Source organism: Magnolia sinica, chromosome 14 (assembly GCF_029962835.1).
Source record: "Magnolia sinica isolate HGM2019 chromosome 14, MsV1, whole genome shotgun sequence".
Taxonomy (NCBI): domain Eukaryota; kingdom Viridiplantae; phylum Streptophyta; class Magnoliopsida; order Magnoliales; family Magnoliaceae; genus Magnolia; species Magnolia sinica.
Window position 1 is genome coordinate 54,080,695 of NC_080586.1, and position 18,144 is coordinate 54,098,838.

At 39.5% G+C, this 18,144-nt stretch overlaps 1 protein-coding gene across 1 annotated transcript in view; it reads left to right on the forward strand.

Annotated features, from left to right (window-relative positions):
- LOC131225673 (protein fluG) overlaps positions 1 to 18,144 on the forward strand; it is a 103,044-nt gene that overhangs the window by 23,231 nt on the left and 61,669 nt on the right. Inside the window, exons 2-5 of the mRNA XM_058221241.1 lie at positions 5,128 to 5,379; positions 8,671 to 8,738; positions 8,843 to 8,958; positions 9,079 to 9,184. Of these exons, the coding sequence (XP_058077224.1) occupies positions 5,128 to 5,379; positions 8,671 to 8,738; positions 8,843 to 8,958; positions 9,079 to 9,184 (542 nt within the window). The remainder of the gene's footprint in view (positions 1 to 5,127; positions 5,380 to 8,670; positions 8,739 to 8,842; positions 8,959 to 9,078; positions 9,185 to 18,144) is intronic.

Consider the following 18,144-nt stretch of genomic DNA (forward strand, 5'->3'; position numbering starts at 1 on the left):
GCTCGTTCTACCCCAAAATCATATATTTTACTTCAGATAACTCATTCCGGATTGCAAGATACGCCCGATTTAAGGTTCGATGGTCTGGATCACTTCTGTCGTCGACCGGGCCTTTTCTGATCCATCTTGGCCATGTAACTATCCGCGACCCGCTCTACATCAAATTCCTTGCCTTTTATTGCTTTTAGTCTATACTGAATGTTGACCTTTCTGGAAGGACTTGAGAGGCATTTCGTCATCTAGTCTTTGTATGTATGTTGTTATATACAGATTTGAGTGTAGGAAGAGATTCTCTCCCAAGTATCTGTATACACTGAGGTTTGAAGTGGGAACAGAGGCCAATGAGAAACTTAAAAATTCTTGTCTTATTTTATTATTTAGATCTTCAAGGTCTGGAATAGTTGTTTGACAGTTATTTGGTTCTTCTCATTTTTTGTTCAAGTAAGCGATACATTCTTCTACAGTTCCATCCTTGTTTGAGATTTTAATCTCGGTGCAAAGTTGGTAAAGGTTGGTTAAGTCTTCTTGGTGAGAGTACATTTTAGCTACTTCACTCCATATATTCTTTGCGGATTTCAAGAGATGGAGATCCCGACTTATTTTGGGTTGTGTGGAATTTAATAACTAAGAAATCACAAGCCAGTTTTCACTTTTGCATTCATCATAACTGGGATCATTAGGATTAGGTTGTTTCTTTGTTCCTGTAATATATCCTAGTCGTTTTCTTTCTCCAATGTACGTTCGGGTTGCTTGGGATCACTCCAAATAGTTTATGTCTTCTAGTTTTACTGTAGTGGTTGTAAGACTAGGGCCATCCATTTGTCCAGATGGAATTTGCGTGTGTTTATTCTCCCCTATTTAACAAAAGGAAGAAGAAGAAGACATAAACATTAGTTCGAAATAACCTATCGGTGATTGGTGGAGTGGAACCAGTGTGTGAAGGGGTCCTGCTTGTTAGAGCTAGTAGTAACGAGTGGTGTAGAGGTCAGAAAGTGGTATAAACTTCTAAATAGGCCTCAATGGGTGGCCCACGAAGCACTTTCGACTACAATAGAGGCCCTTGGGCTCAAATTTGGACCAGGAAAGAGCTTTAAACAAAAAATCCAGTGGTCCAAGAGAACCCTTATTGCAGATCAGGTGTTGGGGATGAGTTTTGGCATAGGAGAAATGGATTTCGGCAAGATCCGACAGCGATGAAATGTATCTTGTGTAGTTTTGGTGCCAGAATCAGGGTCTGGAGGTATTTCCATCATGATTCGACAATGTTGGATGGCTTCTGATGTAGTTCCGGTGCTAGAATCAATACTTGGAGGGATTTTTGACAAGATTCGGTGGCACTGAGTTGCTTCTGGTGCAATTATGGAACAAAAAATGAGTTCCGACGATGATGGAATGGTTTTCCGGTGAGGATCTAACAACACACAAAGATCTTTGTGTAGATTTGATGTCAAAAACCAACTAAAACTAAATTCTAGTTTTGTTTGAGGCTTACCAAGACTTCTATGGTGGGGTTCTGAGATCCCTACTTCCAGAGATAACTATTGGTGGTGAAATCCCTTCTAGATGAGTCACTAATGGATTACGATTGCATTTGTAGGATGGTGATAGAGAAAACTCTCCCTCTTTCACCATCTTACAGGGTGGATGCACGTACACTTTTTGTAGACTGTCAAACTTGAGATTCAAGGGGATAGTAGAAGGGGAAACAAGTGATGAAAGGGGGAAAAAGGGAAGGGGAAATAAGTGATGAAAAGGGAAAAAAGAGAAGGGGAATGGATCAATGAAGCGCTGATACCATAAAATAATGATGGAAGGAGAGGAAGAAGGGAGAAAGGGAAGAGAACGTGAGGTCAGTGTTCAAAATATCGTTATCACGTTACGTATCACACCCTTGGGATACGGATACGTATCGGTTATCGCATGGGATATATCAGTTGTATCGCGTAATGTATCGCTATTGTTGGAAACATGGGGAAACATTGGAAATTGGTCGAATTTTTCAATGAAATTTCAATGATTGTTAAAAAAGACATCAATACACACTTACGAATCAAAACATTACGAAAAAAGTGCACATAATAGGGTTTTTTTTTTTTTTTTTTTTGTATGGAGTCCTAATCTATGTGTTGTCTAACTGAATTGATATAAGTATATTCAAAGTTTATTCATATAATTTATAAATATAAGAAGACGTGTGGAAACACAAGCTATACATTCAAAAGCAAAAGAAGAATCACTAAATCAGGTTACATACATCTTTGATTTTATGTTTGGACACAAAGATTGCAATCGATTTGTGAGAAATTGGGATTTTTTTTTTCAATTTTCTGCAATTTGGTCCTCCTCCAAATCTCAAAATCGAAGCTCCCAATCCATGATTTTTCATGCAAAACATGAAAAAACATGGATTTGTAACAATTTGACATTGATTTACCATGATTTACAGAAAAAAGGATCGAAAATTAAAAATGCTCAACGGATCGAACATGTGGGATATATCCCACTACTTGTACGTTTCATATCGCACAGGTGGGATACAAGAAATATCGTGGGATATATCGGCCGATATCGTCGATATTTAAAACACTATGTGAGGGAGGATGTGAGTGTTTTGTATGGGCTCCCTCTCTCCTTGCTTTTCATTATTAGTAAATCAGGGTTACGTGAATAAGAGTTCTAATCTAATAAGGATTACATGAATAAGAGTTCAAATCTAATCAAGGTTACATGAATAAGAGTCCTAATCTAAATATTGTTTGAAGTATCCCCAATATTATCCATATCTCTAGCTCGGCGATATTGATGACATTGGATATCGATAATACTGGTAGTATCAGAAATTCCAGGTATCGGTGATGTATCGCTAAGTATCACCTATGTATCACCAATTTTTTCGATTGTGCAAATACCAAGTGTCGCTTGTTTTGCCAATGTATTGATATTGCCAATGTATCTCCAATATTTTCGACCGTGTAGATTCAAAGTGTCGCTTGTATTGCCTATGTATCGGCGATATTTCAATAATATCGCCAATGTATCAATATCACCAAAAATTTGTTTATTAAAAAATTTCCATTTCGAATTTTTTATGGGCGCACGGTTGTATGCAGTGTTCAATTTGTCAACGATAATATCGATAATATTGAGATATTATTGTCATCGCAACATGGGTGATATCCAGAACACAAACTTCTGTTTCCTTTCCAGTTGTTGATGATGTCTCGGTGAAATATCATGTGTTGTTGATATTCTAAAATATCGATAGATGTTTAGATGGTTGGTTGGATGGATAAAGGGGATGGTTGGATGGGATAGTTGGACCGATTTCTTACGACGGCATATGCTTTTAAGCCCCCATTAGTTGGAAACTTATTATGTATGCATTCTTTTTGTAATTTTTATTCCTAAATATGCAAATGTGTGTATTTTAGTATCTCCTGAAGTTTCACTGAAAAATTCCACCATTCTCCCAAAGTTTCCTTGCATTTTCGGTTATCGACGATATCAATATTGTTTCCGTATCCTCAGCCAGCGAAACTCGGAGTGATACCGATACTTCGAATACTATTTATCTAATCAAAATAAAGAAAAGTTCTAATTTAATCACAATCACAATAAAGACTCCTGGCCTAATCACGTTTTTTTTTTTTTTTTTTTTTTTTTAATTTTAAAAAAACAGAGTAAACAATAAGAACCAAAAGATATGGTGCACTGCAAGAGTACAAAAAAGCTATAGTGCACTGCAGGATATAGTCACCGCAGAGCACACAAAACTGTGTACATTAACAATTAGCAAGTTTATAAAGGTGTAGTGAGGCTCTTTATGAAGCATTGTAATACGGTTTGGCAGAACAAATGAATAATGGTTGTTTTTGGCTTAAGGAGACATCTGCTAGAATACACTTCTGCTAAATCAGCAGATGGTTATGTCAAGCAGGGGGAAAACATGTAATTTGGGTTCAAATCTGACAATAAGCACACTGCTCCAATGGCAAGTAGAATAGCTGGTTACCCATCTCAGCCGTATCTGCTGCTGATTTGTCCAAAATTTAGAGCCTTATGCTATTGTTTTAACATGTCTAAATAGATAGGGTGAACTGGAACTTTGTATTTTTTGCTTTTTTCCCTTTGTATTCCTTTTCTTGGAATGATACTCATCCGTTCTATTATAACCATATGTTCTGGTTTGTCAGTACAGATTTTATATCTTGGTGCATGCCTATTTATTTGAAATTCTTACTTATTTCTGGTGACTGTGATGTGTCTTATAACCTAACTATGTGTCCACTTAGCTCTGTATTTTTCCTTTCAAATCATGATAATTACTATTAGATGCTTAGCATATTCGTTTGGCACATTGAACATGGCGAGACCCATACAAAAATCAACTTATAATGAGCCACACTTCATGCAGATTCCATTGTCTGCAAATTATGGTGCCTCAACTCTACAATGTTTTGAAAGAATTTCTGAGGATAACAGTGTAGAAATACATATGCTTTGTCCCATATCCTGTACATTTATTTCTTAATTCTTTCTTTCTTATTCTTTAAATATGTACCCCCTTTTTTTTGTTTTACATCATTCATTAGTATCAACATCCAATGCTTTCATGCACATGTGTGTCTATGGTTTTATATGGTTCATAAGTTTTTATTTTTTTGTTGATTTGTATACTAGAGAGAAAAGAAAAGAAAAGAAAAGAAAAGAAAGGAGAGAAGAAAAATAGGAAAAGAGAGTAGAGAGGATTAGGGTTGACAGTGACACCCGCACTCTTTCCCTTTACATTTAGTTAATAAAAAGCAAATATGACAAAACTACCCTCAATAACAATGTCAATATTCTCAACAAGTCTGAAACCAACATAAAGAGCTAAATATAAAAGAGAATCACTAAGAACCAAGACTGCGGTATGGCCCGCATCTACATCCGTTAACAATTTCAAATAGTAAAATTCGATTTGCAGTAATGGCCATTCAGTGCACTTGGTTTCAAAGCCATTTATTTTACGATCATGAATTTGTTAATCAATAGATATGCTCATGTATCAAGATGTCATGTTGTTCTGTTACTTGAAATTTTGGTCAAGGAAATTCATTCTAATCATAGAAATTTTGTCAATTTCAGAGAAGTTTGAGGGATCTTTCTAGATTGTACGGCTGTGAGGCAACCTTGAATGGGGTTGAAAGTCACCGCAGATCATCTGGGTTGCTTTCAATTGGCTCAAAATGCTTTCGTGCCTCCAAGATATCTGCAGTCTTTATTGATGATGGAATTGAGTTTGACAAGATGTATGACATTGAGTGGCACAGGTGTTTCGGACCAGCTGTGGCTAGAATATTAAGGATTGAACATTTGGCTGAGAAGATTCTCGATCAAGTACAGTGTTCCAGCTGGTTCTTTAACATTAGCTTTTTCTGCTTGCTCTTAGAAGGAGGTTACTTGCTAAGTTGTTGTCTTAATACCATGTCTTCAGTTTACTATATTTTCTGTTGGCTCAAATTCTAAATAGCATGAGTCATGCTTTAGATCTCCTTAGTTGCAACTAGGTGCATGGATTTTTTACATATTTGTTACGTGAGGTATTATATGATATTTGATCTAAAGAGTTGTCATTTTTGTTTTGTCTGACTTAGTAATTGTACAGGTGGGGCCCATTTTTAGTACTTTAAGATGTTCATCTGGTTGGACACGTCATGCGATGGTGCATGATCTGATCTCTCCCTTATGATCCTAACGATCCAAGTTGTTGCTTGCTAATGCGCAATTGGTGGTCTAAATTTAGAAGTTGTCCCATCAGACAGGATCATTCGATGAGTTAATTTACAGTATCTCCCATTCTGGACAGGAGCCACCATATGAACATTGTGGATCACTAAAATTGGGCTGCACCTGTAATGTTTCTTGGGTCAAGCAAATCACTTGATCGAGCATTGTATAATATGTCCTATTATATCAGGTAGCTTGCACATAAGTTTATTTAAGCAGTTTGAAGGTAAACATTATCAACTTTATGTATTCAGATTCATACATGACCGAATCATGGATGAATCGCTCTCACAGTTCTATGCAGAGGGAATCCCATTTTCAGTATCTAATTGTTTGTGAATAGGAAGCAAAGTTTTTCTGTTCAGCTTTGTTACTGTAAGCATGGTAACACCTCATGTTCCATGTTCACAAAATACTATATATACCCTATGAACGTACCATCATATGATTAAGGAATTCAAACCTAAACATTAGTTATTAACATATGATATTTATCTACTAATAGGATTGGTGGGTGTTGAATACTGAGATTGCACGAATTTGATCCCACTCAGAACCGTGTCCAAAATCCAGCAAATCTTACTTAGAATTTCAGGCCTCTTAGATGTGGGCATCACCATATCCTTGATAAGGTAAGAAGGATCCTTGGGAGTTTATTGTTGATTTTTGTTGGTTCTTTCACCTAACTATCCCATAGTCGATATCCTTGATAATCAGATATGCCACCTGATGACTGAAGTAGGCTTAAAGATAGACAAGGAGATACATATCTCCAATTCTCTCCTGATGAGAGAAGTATAACATGTGCTTCATTTGTTGAACATGTTCTGGATTAGTTGTGGAGAATGACCTAATGATACTTTGCAATACCATCACTGAATTCAGATGGATGTCCTACCGCCATTTTTCTCACTGGCACAGTTGACTCTGTTACACATGGCCAAACCATCTAAGTCTACTTTCCCTCATCTTATCACCCATTGGTACTACACGTAAGTTCCCTTGAATGCATTCATTTCTAATTCTACCCTGCCACTCATCCATCTCAACTTCCTCATTCCAGCTCCATTCATCCTGTCAACATGTTGTTATTTAGCTGCCCAACATTCTGTCCCAAAAAGCATGACCCTTTTTACAGTCATCCCATAAAATGTCCCTTTGAGTTTGATTGGTGCACGATGATCACGGAGAACTCCAGAGACACATCTGCACTTTTCCATGTAGCTTGAATTCTATGAGCAACATCCACCTAAAGCTCTCTACTTTCATGAATTATCAACCCCAAGATACTGAAAATGGTAATTTTGGGGTACTTGGTCAGCAATCTTAACTGATTCCTCCTTTCCACTCCTACTGTTAGCAAAATTGCATTCCATGTACTCTTGTTTAGTGTGACCAATTTTAAAACCTTTAGGTTCTAAAGAATCCTCCACAGTTCTGTCTTTGTGTTTACCCTCTTGCTTGTCTCATCAATCAAAACTATGTCATCCGCAAACAACATACTCCCAGGGATCTCTTCTTGTAAAGAACTCATTCATAACCAATTCAAAAATATATGGGCTCAATTCTGGCCTTTGGTGTAAACCTACAGTAATTGGCAACTCACCTCTCACTGCACTAGTGGTCCTCACATATGTTACCGCTCCCTTAGACATATCCTTAATCTACCTGAACTATGAGTTAACTGAGAATATGATCTTCGCCCCATCTCCCAACTGACAAGGCCATGATTGTTAGGTGGATAAGACCAACCGAGAATTGGAAAAAACTGAATGTTGATGGATCTGCTCGGGGAAACCCAGGGGCTGGAGGTGGAGGAGGCATTTGCCGAGATCATGCAGGGAATTTGATCTTCGCTTTCCATAACAACTACGGCCACGTCTCTAACATGGTAGCAGAAGCCAGAATGATGGTAGATGGGCTTAGGCTATGTAAGGAAATGGGGCTTTCCTCAGTCATAGTCGAAACAGACTCCCGCACTCTCTTTGAAGCAGTCTCTATTCACTCTTCGTGCTGTGGCGGGAAACTCTGGTACCAACTAGAAATTATTCACCAGCTCTCACTATGCCTCAACCTCAGATTCAGCCACAACTTCAGGGAAGGTAACTCTGTGGCGGATGGACTTGCCAACATCACCAGCAGCAGAGCTCCAGACATGCTCTTCCTCAACAACACTGAGCTTCCCAGGCCCATCAGAGGAGCCATGGCCCTTGACAAATCTGGGATAGGCCAGATCCGACAATGTAGGCTGAAGAAAGGGATAGGCTAAGCTTTATCTGCCTGGCTTGTTCCAGGCCAGTAACAGGCCTTGCTGTTGCAGCTGCTGATCCTTCAGCCCCTGCGTCCCGAGCTGTTGCAGCTGCTGACCTCTTCGCTTCTGCTGCCTGCCTGAGAGCTTCTGGCCACAGTGGTGATGCTGATCCTAGGACAATGCTGTCTAGTCCTGCTTCTCCCCCATGCCGCCGCTTAGTTCTTCCTGCTGCCACTAATCCCAGCTGCTGCTGGCCCCTGCCTCCCCCCTACATTAATCACCTACCTCCTTTCTCCATCCCTCCTTCCATCCTGTAGCTTCTTCCTCATACGATAGGCAGGCCCGCATTTCTTTTTGGTATCCGGGCATGCCCGAATGGCTGTACAACCTGTTTATTCAATAAACTATTGGTGGCTTTGCCCACTTTGAAAAAAAAAAAAGAGTTAACTGAGATATATGGTCCTCAATAGAGTGCAATGGTGGAACAAGATTCGTGTAGCTTATTCCCAGTAATTTGGGTAAAGCTTAGATGATGATGTCCTTCCACCCTTCATCAAAACGATCTAGTCATGTGAATGAAAATAGCACTTTTCTTAAGCTTCAAATTTCTTTTTCTGAATTGTAACTGTATGACAACTCAAATCTTGCAGGAGATACCCAGTGGGTCACAATGGACACTGGATATGTTCACTGAAATCTTCACGACAAAGTTGAAATCATATCCTTGATAATCCTAGTACAAATCTTTTTTTATTAAGTTGCCTATTTTCTGCTGGCGAAAGGTATCTTTCCTTTTTCAGTCTTTCCTTAGCATATATTTACATTTGCTGATAAAATTGTGGCATTGAAGAGCATTGCTGCGTACCGAAGCGGTCTAGCAATTGATACACATGTTAGTAAGGAGGATGCAGAGGAAGGTCTTCTTCAAGACTTAAGAGGTGAGTTCAGTACACGTTTGATATGCATAACATACAGATGAAATTTCCTCGACATAATGATACTTCTCTCTCTCTCTCTCTCTCTCTGTTTTTTTTTTTTTTTTTCATTTCTCTTTTCAGCCAAGAAGCCTGTTCGTATCCAGAATAAGGGTTTAATTGATTATATCTTTACCTGTAGTTTGGAAGTCGCATTATGCTGTGACTTACCTATGCAGATACACACAGGGTAACAAAAAACTTTTATTGCTTTCATCTGCACTTAAATTTTAAATTCCATTTCATGTTGAATAACTACAACTTTTCTGTGGAAACTATAATTCTAGGTACAAGATACATCTAATATCGTGGTTGTACAGATATGTTATCAAATGATAACTATATATATATATAATAGGTAAGTAATATTGTGCTATATATTGTTTTAGTTCGAACATGTATATACAACCACCGTACTTCTCTAGCATCTAGCTTACCTGGAAATATGTAATAATTTTAATTTTCTAATAGTAAATCTAGTCTCTGTATTTTGAATTTTTTTCTCTAACCATTGCACTCATCCAGTAGATTCTAATACGCACTTGTTTGTCCTTGGAGTTGAACCTGCATGGTGAATGATATTACTTGGAAGTCAGATTTCAGCCGTGTTTTTCTACTCTCAGAACAGATTATTACAAAGGAATGAGAAGAATCAAATCTGATCAGATTTTCTACTTTTGGGAGTTATTATTAATTGTGGACTTCACATTACCAGCTGTAACAGACCACAAGCCATTATTACGTCTTATAAGAAAATCCTTGATTGAAAGCGATAGTTGAATGACATCCTACAGTAGAAGCACTGTACAGTGTGTACATTATGTTGAGGATCATGTAGAAAGATGATTTGGTGATAAAATGCTGGATCCTTGATAGATCACAGTAGGCCTCATTGTGGGTAATGGTGGTATTCATGACTAACTGACAATAGTCCACGGCAGGAGTGTTAAACACAACTGCAAGAGAAGTATCTGTTGGATACCTTTTAGGGATAATAGTGATGTGCATCCTTTTAGGGGTGCCTCCTGGTGAGACACTCTTCATGACTTATGACCTGACTTGTGAGGACCGCCTGACTATGGGAATTCTGGCGTTCATGATGTGCTATAGGTAAAAATGTTGATCATGGCATCTTGCTAAGAGGGGTCATATACATTGGGATTTGGCTGTATTGTAGGAGTCTTGCGGTACATGCTTTGAATGTGTAATTAGGGACTTAAGATTCCCATTAATGGGGCTGGATTCCACTCCAATAAGAGAGCATTAGAGTTGATTCTCATGGAAACCTGTTGGCGTGACTCAGGATGCATGTGTGGCATCTGGAAGGGACGAGTGTCAGGGTTGACAGTCTGCAAAGGAGTCCTCGGAGGGGAATTGTAGACATGATGATGTTGTAGAGGGTGAGGCATCTTCGCAGAAGAGTTACAGAGGAAGAGAGGGAGATAACTCTCCGAATTGAGAGTGCTAGAGCTAACACTTTGCCAGAGTTCAGGGAATGGACTCAAATAGAAGCATATAGGTGCTCTATGTTTAGGAGTGTCAAAACATGATACGTTGTTGCAAGTGACTAGAGGTTAAGTCCATTAGAATCAAGTGTGTGTGGGTGTGTTTGTGGGGGGGGGGGGGGGGGGGGCGGCTGTGGTGTTGGCGTGGGACAAGGTCTTATGAGGTCGACCTCATGGGAAGGCCCCACCGTGATCTACGTTGGACATCCAGCCCATCAATCAGATGTACCCTTCCATGGCCTGCCATGGGCTTAAAAATTACACGAATCAATGACTAAGGTGGGCCACACCAAAGACAATAAAGTGAGAGTAGATACCTACCTATTGAAACCTTCATGATCGTTTACAAGGTCCATTGAGATGTGGTTCAGACATCTGACAATTCATTGTCTGTCCCACTTGGATTAGGGGTCACACTAAGTTTTAGCCATATCAAAAACTCAGGTGGGCCCCACTAAGTGGTTTTAGGTGTTTTAGGCACAATTTCACACGGTTTCAAATGATACGGCCCACTCAAGTTCCTGATACGACTGATTTTTGTCATGTCTCATCACCTAGAGGGGACTCACCAAGTGCACGGTGTGGATGTCCGACATCGATCATGGTGGGGCCCATAGAACTCGACCTCATGGTACCATTTCCCATGTATGTATGACTTCATGTACCCCCTTAAGGTGCAAATCAAAGGAGTGATGCAAAACGCTTCTCTTGAAAGAAGCATGAATGTCACGTCATCATGGTTGTTGAAAGTCCCCCTACTACTAGCGAAGGGGGATTTAGGGGGTGATCTCAATCTTCTGGTTGTTGAGAGTGGTTGTTCTTCCTCGGGGGCACCTCCGGTTCCAGAGCCGGACGAAATTGGAGTTCCACATGAATACCTCATCTTGAGGAGAGAATAAAAACGGAACTCCAACTCCTAGCCAATGTCGGCCATAGGTGCCAGCGAAGAGACAACTACCTTGGGGAACCCAAATGGATTAGATTGTTTCTGCCAACGAAATGAATGCAGAGCCCGTTCTGAATGCTTATCCAATCCGGAAGTTCTAGCGAAGAGAAAGATGCTGCTACCCCTTCCTCTGTCTTTTCCCTCTTTGCTAATCTTCCCCTCTAACGTGGGCTAGGTGGCAATGGCTTCATCGGCTGGTCCTTGTTTGGTCACAAGGATAATCATTCTTCTTAGGTCAAGGGCGGTTGGCCCGGGGGTTACCCGCGATTGGTGATGGCGCAACCAGAAGAGGGGTAGGGGAGACAAGGTTACATGCTGGGTAGTGCAACGCATCTGTTTCGAGTACAGAGGCGATGAGGCACAAGCTGAGAAGTCTTTTAGAATCTCTAGCCATACACAAGACCGAGTCTCCATTTTTTTTCAAGAAGTATGGCAATCCGACGAAGACTTTCTAAGATAAATGAGTAGATGGCACCTACTAGAGCTAGAGTGCCTGCGTGGCATGGTACCACTGGTGGATGAAGCCCCTATATAGTACGGCTTGCCTGCAAATTGCAATAGGTTGAGCGCCTTGGACTTGAATTGTTGCATAAGGCATGGAAAGCATGTGTTGCATCATCTGCTGGAGTTCTACCATTTGCTTCTTCAATGCTTCGAAGTCAGCTGAAGAGGGTATCCCTATGGGCCTTGGTCTAGACCTAACCTAGGGTTGGACCTAGAGTGGGAAGTGCCCGAACCTGCCCCCTCCTTGATAGCATATATTGGAACTCGACTCAAATTTAAAGTGATTGATGCTAATTTCACAAGCAATCGAGTTTAGCGCTAATTAACCCACAAATAATTTCTAAGGAAAATATAGAGGTACTACTCGGGCCTTGGCACGAAATTTTCCGGGTCATTACACTACTGCATGAAGATCGTGATGGAGTTATGTTGTCTATTTCTTATCGATCATCTTCTAATAAGACTCCCAGCTTGTACAATCACGTTGAATTGCTAACTTTGTCTTATCCATGACATTGTAGAGGAGGCCCATTGTGGGTGCTTCATCGGTTTCAACAAGATGGAGTACTCTTATTAATGGCTCCATCACCTTGAGGATCCTTTTGATCTTCTTTCAATATTTGTTGTCCCGTATAGTGTTCACAATTTCAACCGGTGTCCTTAATGTCTTCTTCCCATATTTTGTGTTGATCCAATCTCGGGAAGTGAACATCTTACTCAACTCTCCCCTATGCTGGTATAAACTCTCCAAGGCTATAAAGTTTGTTGCAAATTTAGTCACCGCAGGCCTCAACAACTCTCGTCCCTTCGTGAACTTCCTTATTATTGTGATTACTTGATTATATTGTAAATAAATGTCGTTACTTGTCTTGTCCTTTCGACCATTTCCCTAACACTCTTCTTCTTCCCAACATCTTTCAATATAAGATCAATACAATGGGTAGCACATAGTGAGCAAAATAGATGTGGTCTCTTTATCATCAACTTATGTCTTGCAGCATTATATGTTGCTTCGTTATCTGTCACAATTTGCACCACATTCTCCTCTCCAATCTCATCCACCACTTTATCCATTAGGGAAAAAATATAATTAGATTTTTTTTGGCCGAGGCATCAATTGACTTATGGTACACAGTTCCCAAGTGGTAGTACACCATGAAGTTGATCATGTTGCGTCTAGTTGGGCCAGTCCAACCATCGTACATGATCGTACATCCTCTGGCCTACCATATGAGTTTAAAGGTAGCCATGTATGCTTTTACATCCGCATATTCTGCATCTGTCCATTTCCCCCTAATCTCCTTTATCGTGGGAGCTTTAATTAGTTCGCCTGCTTTTGCTGTTGCATCAATTACCACTTGCCAGTATGGAGAATTGGCCGCGTTAGGATGTATGCTGGCATGTATAAATAACTTTGCTATCACCCTACCTAGCTTCTCAATAGAAGTTCTACTCCACATTTATTTTATATTCTTTTGTTTAGTTGATTCTTTCCTAAATATGATTGGATCAATAGAGGGTCTTCTAGACTCATTCACTTCTTCATTCAAATGTACAGGGGTATCATCGAATATGCCTCTTGTCGACTTCCAAACATACGTTGTAATCCACCCAACCTACCCCCACCCCTACCTCTATCCCTATCCTCACTTGTAGATGTAGTCGCACTTCCAGCTGCACCCCCCCTCCGTATCACGTGTAGACCCACTCGTGCCAAACATGCGTCGACGTTCTTCTTCTTCACGAGCAAGATGCAAGATCTCTTTCCTAACTATAGTTACTTCCCGATCTGAATCTTTCTTAGAATTAATAATATCTTCATTGCGAACGCCCATATATTGATGACCAAACACCTCTTGTCGGGCCGCCAACAAATCTCATCTTTCTTCTTCTGCCCAACAGCATGTTTACCCTTCAACTCATTCAAACTGATCTACATTAATATTATTATCTCTTTTGGTATTCTAGTACATCCCGCAACTTGACCCTTTCGATGTGCCAAATGTTGTTTGAGACACGTAATTCCACCAGTTATGAGTCTGTCACAATAGTTGCACTTCATTTGGTTCCTAGTACGACCTACCCTCTGACAATGTTGCCATCTAATATCCTCACTTCTTTGTTAGCTAGACCTAGACATTTTCTTAGATAGATATGACCTATGTGAAAGTCTACTCGATTCTCTAAGTTTAAATACAGTTTCTATGGGAGAATGAATGAATTAATTTAAATTTCGAAACTTAATGTAAACAGATTAACAAAATAAATTTCGAACTTCTGAATCTTATCAATAAAGAAGAAATTATGTTCTAAACCCTAAGAAGCTCCAAAACCTGTCTAAAATAAGAAAATATAAACATAAAGTCACTAATTCGAAAAAAATACAAAAAAATATATAATTAGTTGCATAATCTATTAAATGTACATTGAAATGTTCTACTATTATTAACACATCATACTCAACCATTAAAATAGAAATACATTGAAAAAAATGATTTTTCGTAATTTTTTAAAAATTGGTAGAAAATAGTCCAAAAAAAAAAACATATAAAATCATTAAAATAATATGTTAAATGTACATTAATATGTTTTACTATGATTAACACATCATATTCAACCATTAAAACAGAAAAACATTGAAAAAAAATGATTTTTCATAATTTTTTAAAAATCGGCCTAAAATAGTTCGAAAATAAAAAAATATAAAATCAGTAGAATAATCTGTTAAATGCACATTAATATGTTTTACTATGATTGACACATCATATTCAACCATTAAAACAGAAATACATTGAAAAAAATGATTTTTCGTAATTTTAAAAAAATCGGCCAAAAATTATAAAAAATAAAAATTAGTAGCATAATCTGTTATATGCACATTAATATGTTCTACTATCATTAACACTTCATATTCAACCATTAAAACAGAAATACATTGAAAAAAATGATTTTTCGTAATTTTTAAAAAATCGGCCAAAAATAGTCCGAAAATTAAAATAAAAATAAAAATCAGTAGCATAATCTGTTTTATGCACATTATTATGTTCTACTAGTAGAAAAAGATTTGATGAGGATAATGTGAAGAAGAGGTGAGAATATTGAGAGAGAAGGAGGAGGAGAGTTTGGGAGAGATGATATGTGTTAGGCTTGCATGCCCTAACACATAATATTTTATTATAAAAAAACATATAGTACACTGCAGGGGAATAGGGAAGTGTGCACATGCACTTACACTAAAAGGACACACTATAAATATAATACACTAGCATTCTCTATACTCCCCCTCAAGTTGGAGCATAGATGTTGATCATGCCCAACTTGTCACGAACACGATGAAGAGCATCTCGACTCAAGGATTTTGTAAGAACATCAACAAGTTGATCCCCAGATCGAACAAAAGGAGTGACAATTTCCTTAGAAGCAACTTTCTCCCGAATAAAGTGACAGTCAACCTCAATATGCTTGGTTCGCTCGTGGAAAACTGGGTTACGAGCAATATGGATAGCCGCTTGATTGTCACAGTGAAGAGGAATAGGACCCAAAGGAGGATAGCCAAGTTCTTCAAGAAGATTGCGAAGCCACACAAGTTCACATGTCGCATGAGCCATAACACGATATTCAGCTTCAGCTGAGGACCGGGCAACAACTGGCTGCTTTTTGCTCTTCCAGGTTATAAGATTGCCACCTAGGAAGGTACATAAGCCGGATGTAGAGCGGCGATCAAAAGTACTACCTGCACAATCAGCATCGGAATAGCCAGAAAGATGAAGATGACCATGCAACTGAAAGTAGAGGCCAAGACCGGGGCTGATTTTAAATACCGAAGTATGCGGTAGACAGCCGTGAGATGAGAAGTACAGGGAGCTTGCATGAATTGGCTAACAACCCCCACTGCAAATGAGAGATCTGGGCGAGTAATAGTCAGGTAAATAAGCCAGCCTACAAGTCGTCGATACATCCCGAGATCAGAAAGGAGAGCACCATCATCTGGTCGAAGCTTCTGCAAAGTATCCATGGGGGTGGTAGCGGGCTTGCACCCTAATATGCCGGTCTCCATGAGAAGATCGAGCGCATATTTTCGTTGTGACAAGATCAACCCGGATGATGAGCGACCAACTTCAATTCCGAGGAAGTAGCGAAGAGGACTAAGATCCTTGATCTCAAACTTGGTCTTCAAAAATTCTTTGACCTCCCACATTCCAACAGAATCACTATCGAATAGAACAATATCATCCACATACACAATGACAACCATGATGCCCGTCGATCGACGACATATAAAGAGAGAATGATCGACATGACTACTAACAAAGCTGAACTCCAAGAGAGCCTGACTAAATTTTTTGAACCATACACACGGGGATTGTTTGAGTCCATAAAGAGCCTTCTTCAATCGGCATACAAGCGCAGGGTTGTGAGAAGCAACAAAGCCAGGAGGTTGATGCATGTAAACTTCCTCTGTAAGATCCCCATGGAGAAATGCATTCTTAACATCAAGCTGAAACAAGGGCCATGATAAATTAACGGCCAAGGAGAGCACAACACGAATTGAATTAAGCTTAGCCACTGGAGAAAATGTCTCGAAGTAATCCACACCATGAGTCTGGGTGTAACCTTTAGCAACAAGACGGGCTTTATAGCGATCAATTGAGCCATCTGGAAGAAACTTGATTGTATAAACCCATCGACAGCCAACAGGCTTATGGCCTACAGGAAGTGGCACAAGATCCCAAGTATGATTCTTCTCAAGAGCAGACATTTCTTCCATCATCGCCTTTGTCCAATCAGGACTGAAGAGCATGTGAGAGCGATCTAGGAATAGTCTGTGATGAAAGGGAAGCTGCAAACGACTGAAAAGACGGTGAAAGATGATCATATGAAACGAAATTACTAATGGGGTGTTGAGTACAAGATCGTGACCCTTTGCGTAAGGCAATGGGAAGATCTAAACTCGAGTTAGGAGAGTCACCTGAACCAACATCCAAAGTAAGCGGAAGGGTAGATGACTGAGCTTGTGAAGATTTATCTCGACGCTGATACACCCGCAGAGGCTTAGGCTCAACCATATCACCAACAGGATGCTGAATAGAGGGGAGAGGAGTTTTCCCATGATCATTAGTGGAAAGAGGATAACAGTTATACTCCCCCTGACGCGCAAGAGGATCACAGAGGGATCTGCCTGGAGAGGAGAAAAAAGAAAGATCCTCAAAGAAGGTGACATCGGCAGAGACATATTTCTTGCGAGTCAATGGGTCAAAGCATTTATAACCTTTTTGACTCCGAGTATACCCTATAAAGACACATTTAATCGCCCTGGGACTAAGTTTATCATTACTCCCATCCAAAATTTGAACAAAGCATGTACAACCAAAAACTTTAGGTGGTAGAGGAAATGGGTTATCATGAGGATACAAAATAGTAAATGAAGATTTATAAGACAGAATACGTGAGGGTATACGATTAATAAGAAAAGTAGCAGTTAAAAGAGCATCACCCCAAAAATGTTTGGGTAAATGCATACCAAGTAGAAGGGTGCGAGCAACGTCAAGAAGATGACGATTCTTTCGTTCTGCAATACCATTTTGTTGAGGAGTGCGAGCACATGACGTCCTAGATAAAATACCACGTTCCTGCAAGAAGGACAGAAAGACAATAGACATGTATTCTCCCCCATTATCAGAATGGAGGGATTTGATGGAACAATGAAATTGAGTGCACACTTCATGATAAAACACTTTAAATGCATCAAATACTTCACTTTTAGATTTCAAAAGATAAATCCAAGTCATGCGGGAATAATCATCAATAAAGGTAACAAAATATCTAAATCCAAAAGTCGAGGTAACCGGAGCTGGTCCCCAAACATCCGAGTGAACCAAAAGAAAAGGTTGAGATTTCCTCCCGGAAGAGATAGGAGGAAACGTAGCACGATGATGTTTAGACAATTCACAAATATCACAGCATAATGGTTTAGTGACAGGTAAGGAGGGAAATAAAAGTCTCAATCTAGCAATGGATGGGTGGCCTAAGCGGCAATGCCACCGAGTCATGGACTCTTGATCTAGAGAAAGGGTACTAGAAGCGGCAACAGGTGTATCATCGAGAAGATAAATGCCTCCTCGCTCATGCCCCCCACCAATCACTCTCTTCGTCTGTAGGTCCTGAAACAAACAATAAGAGGGAAAGAAGGTGATG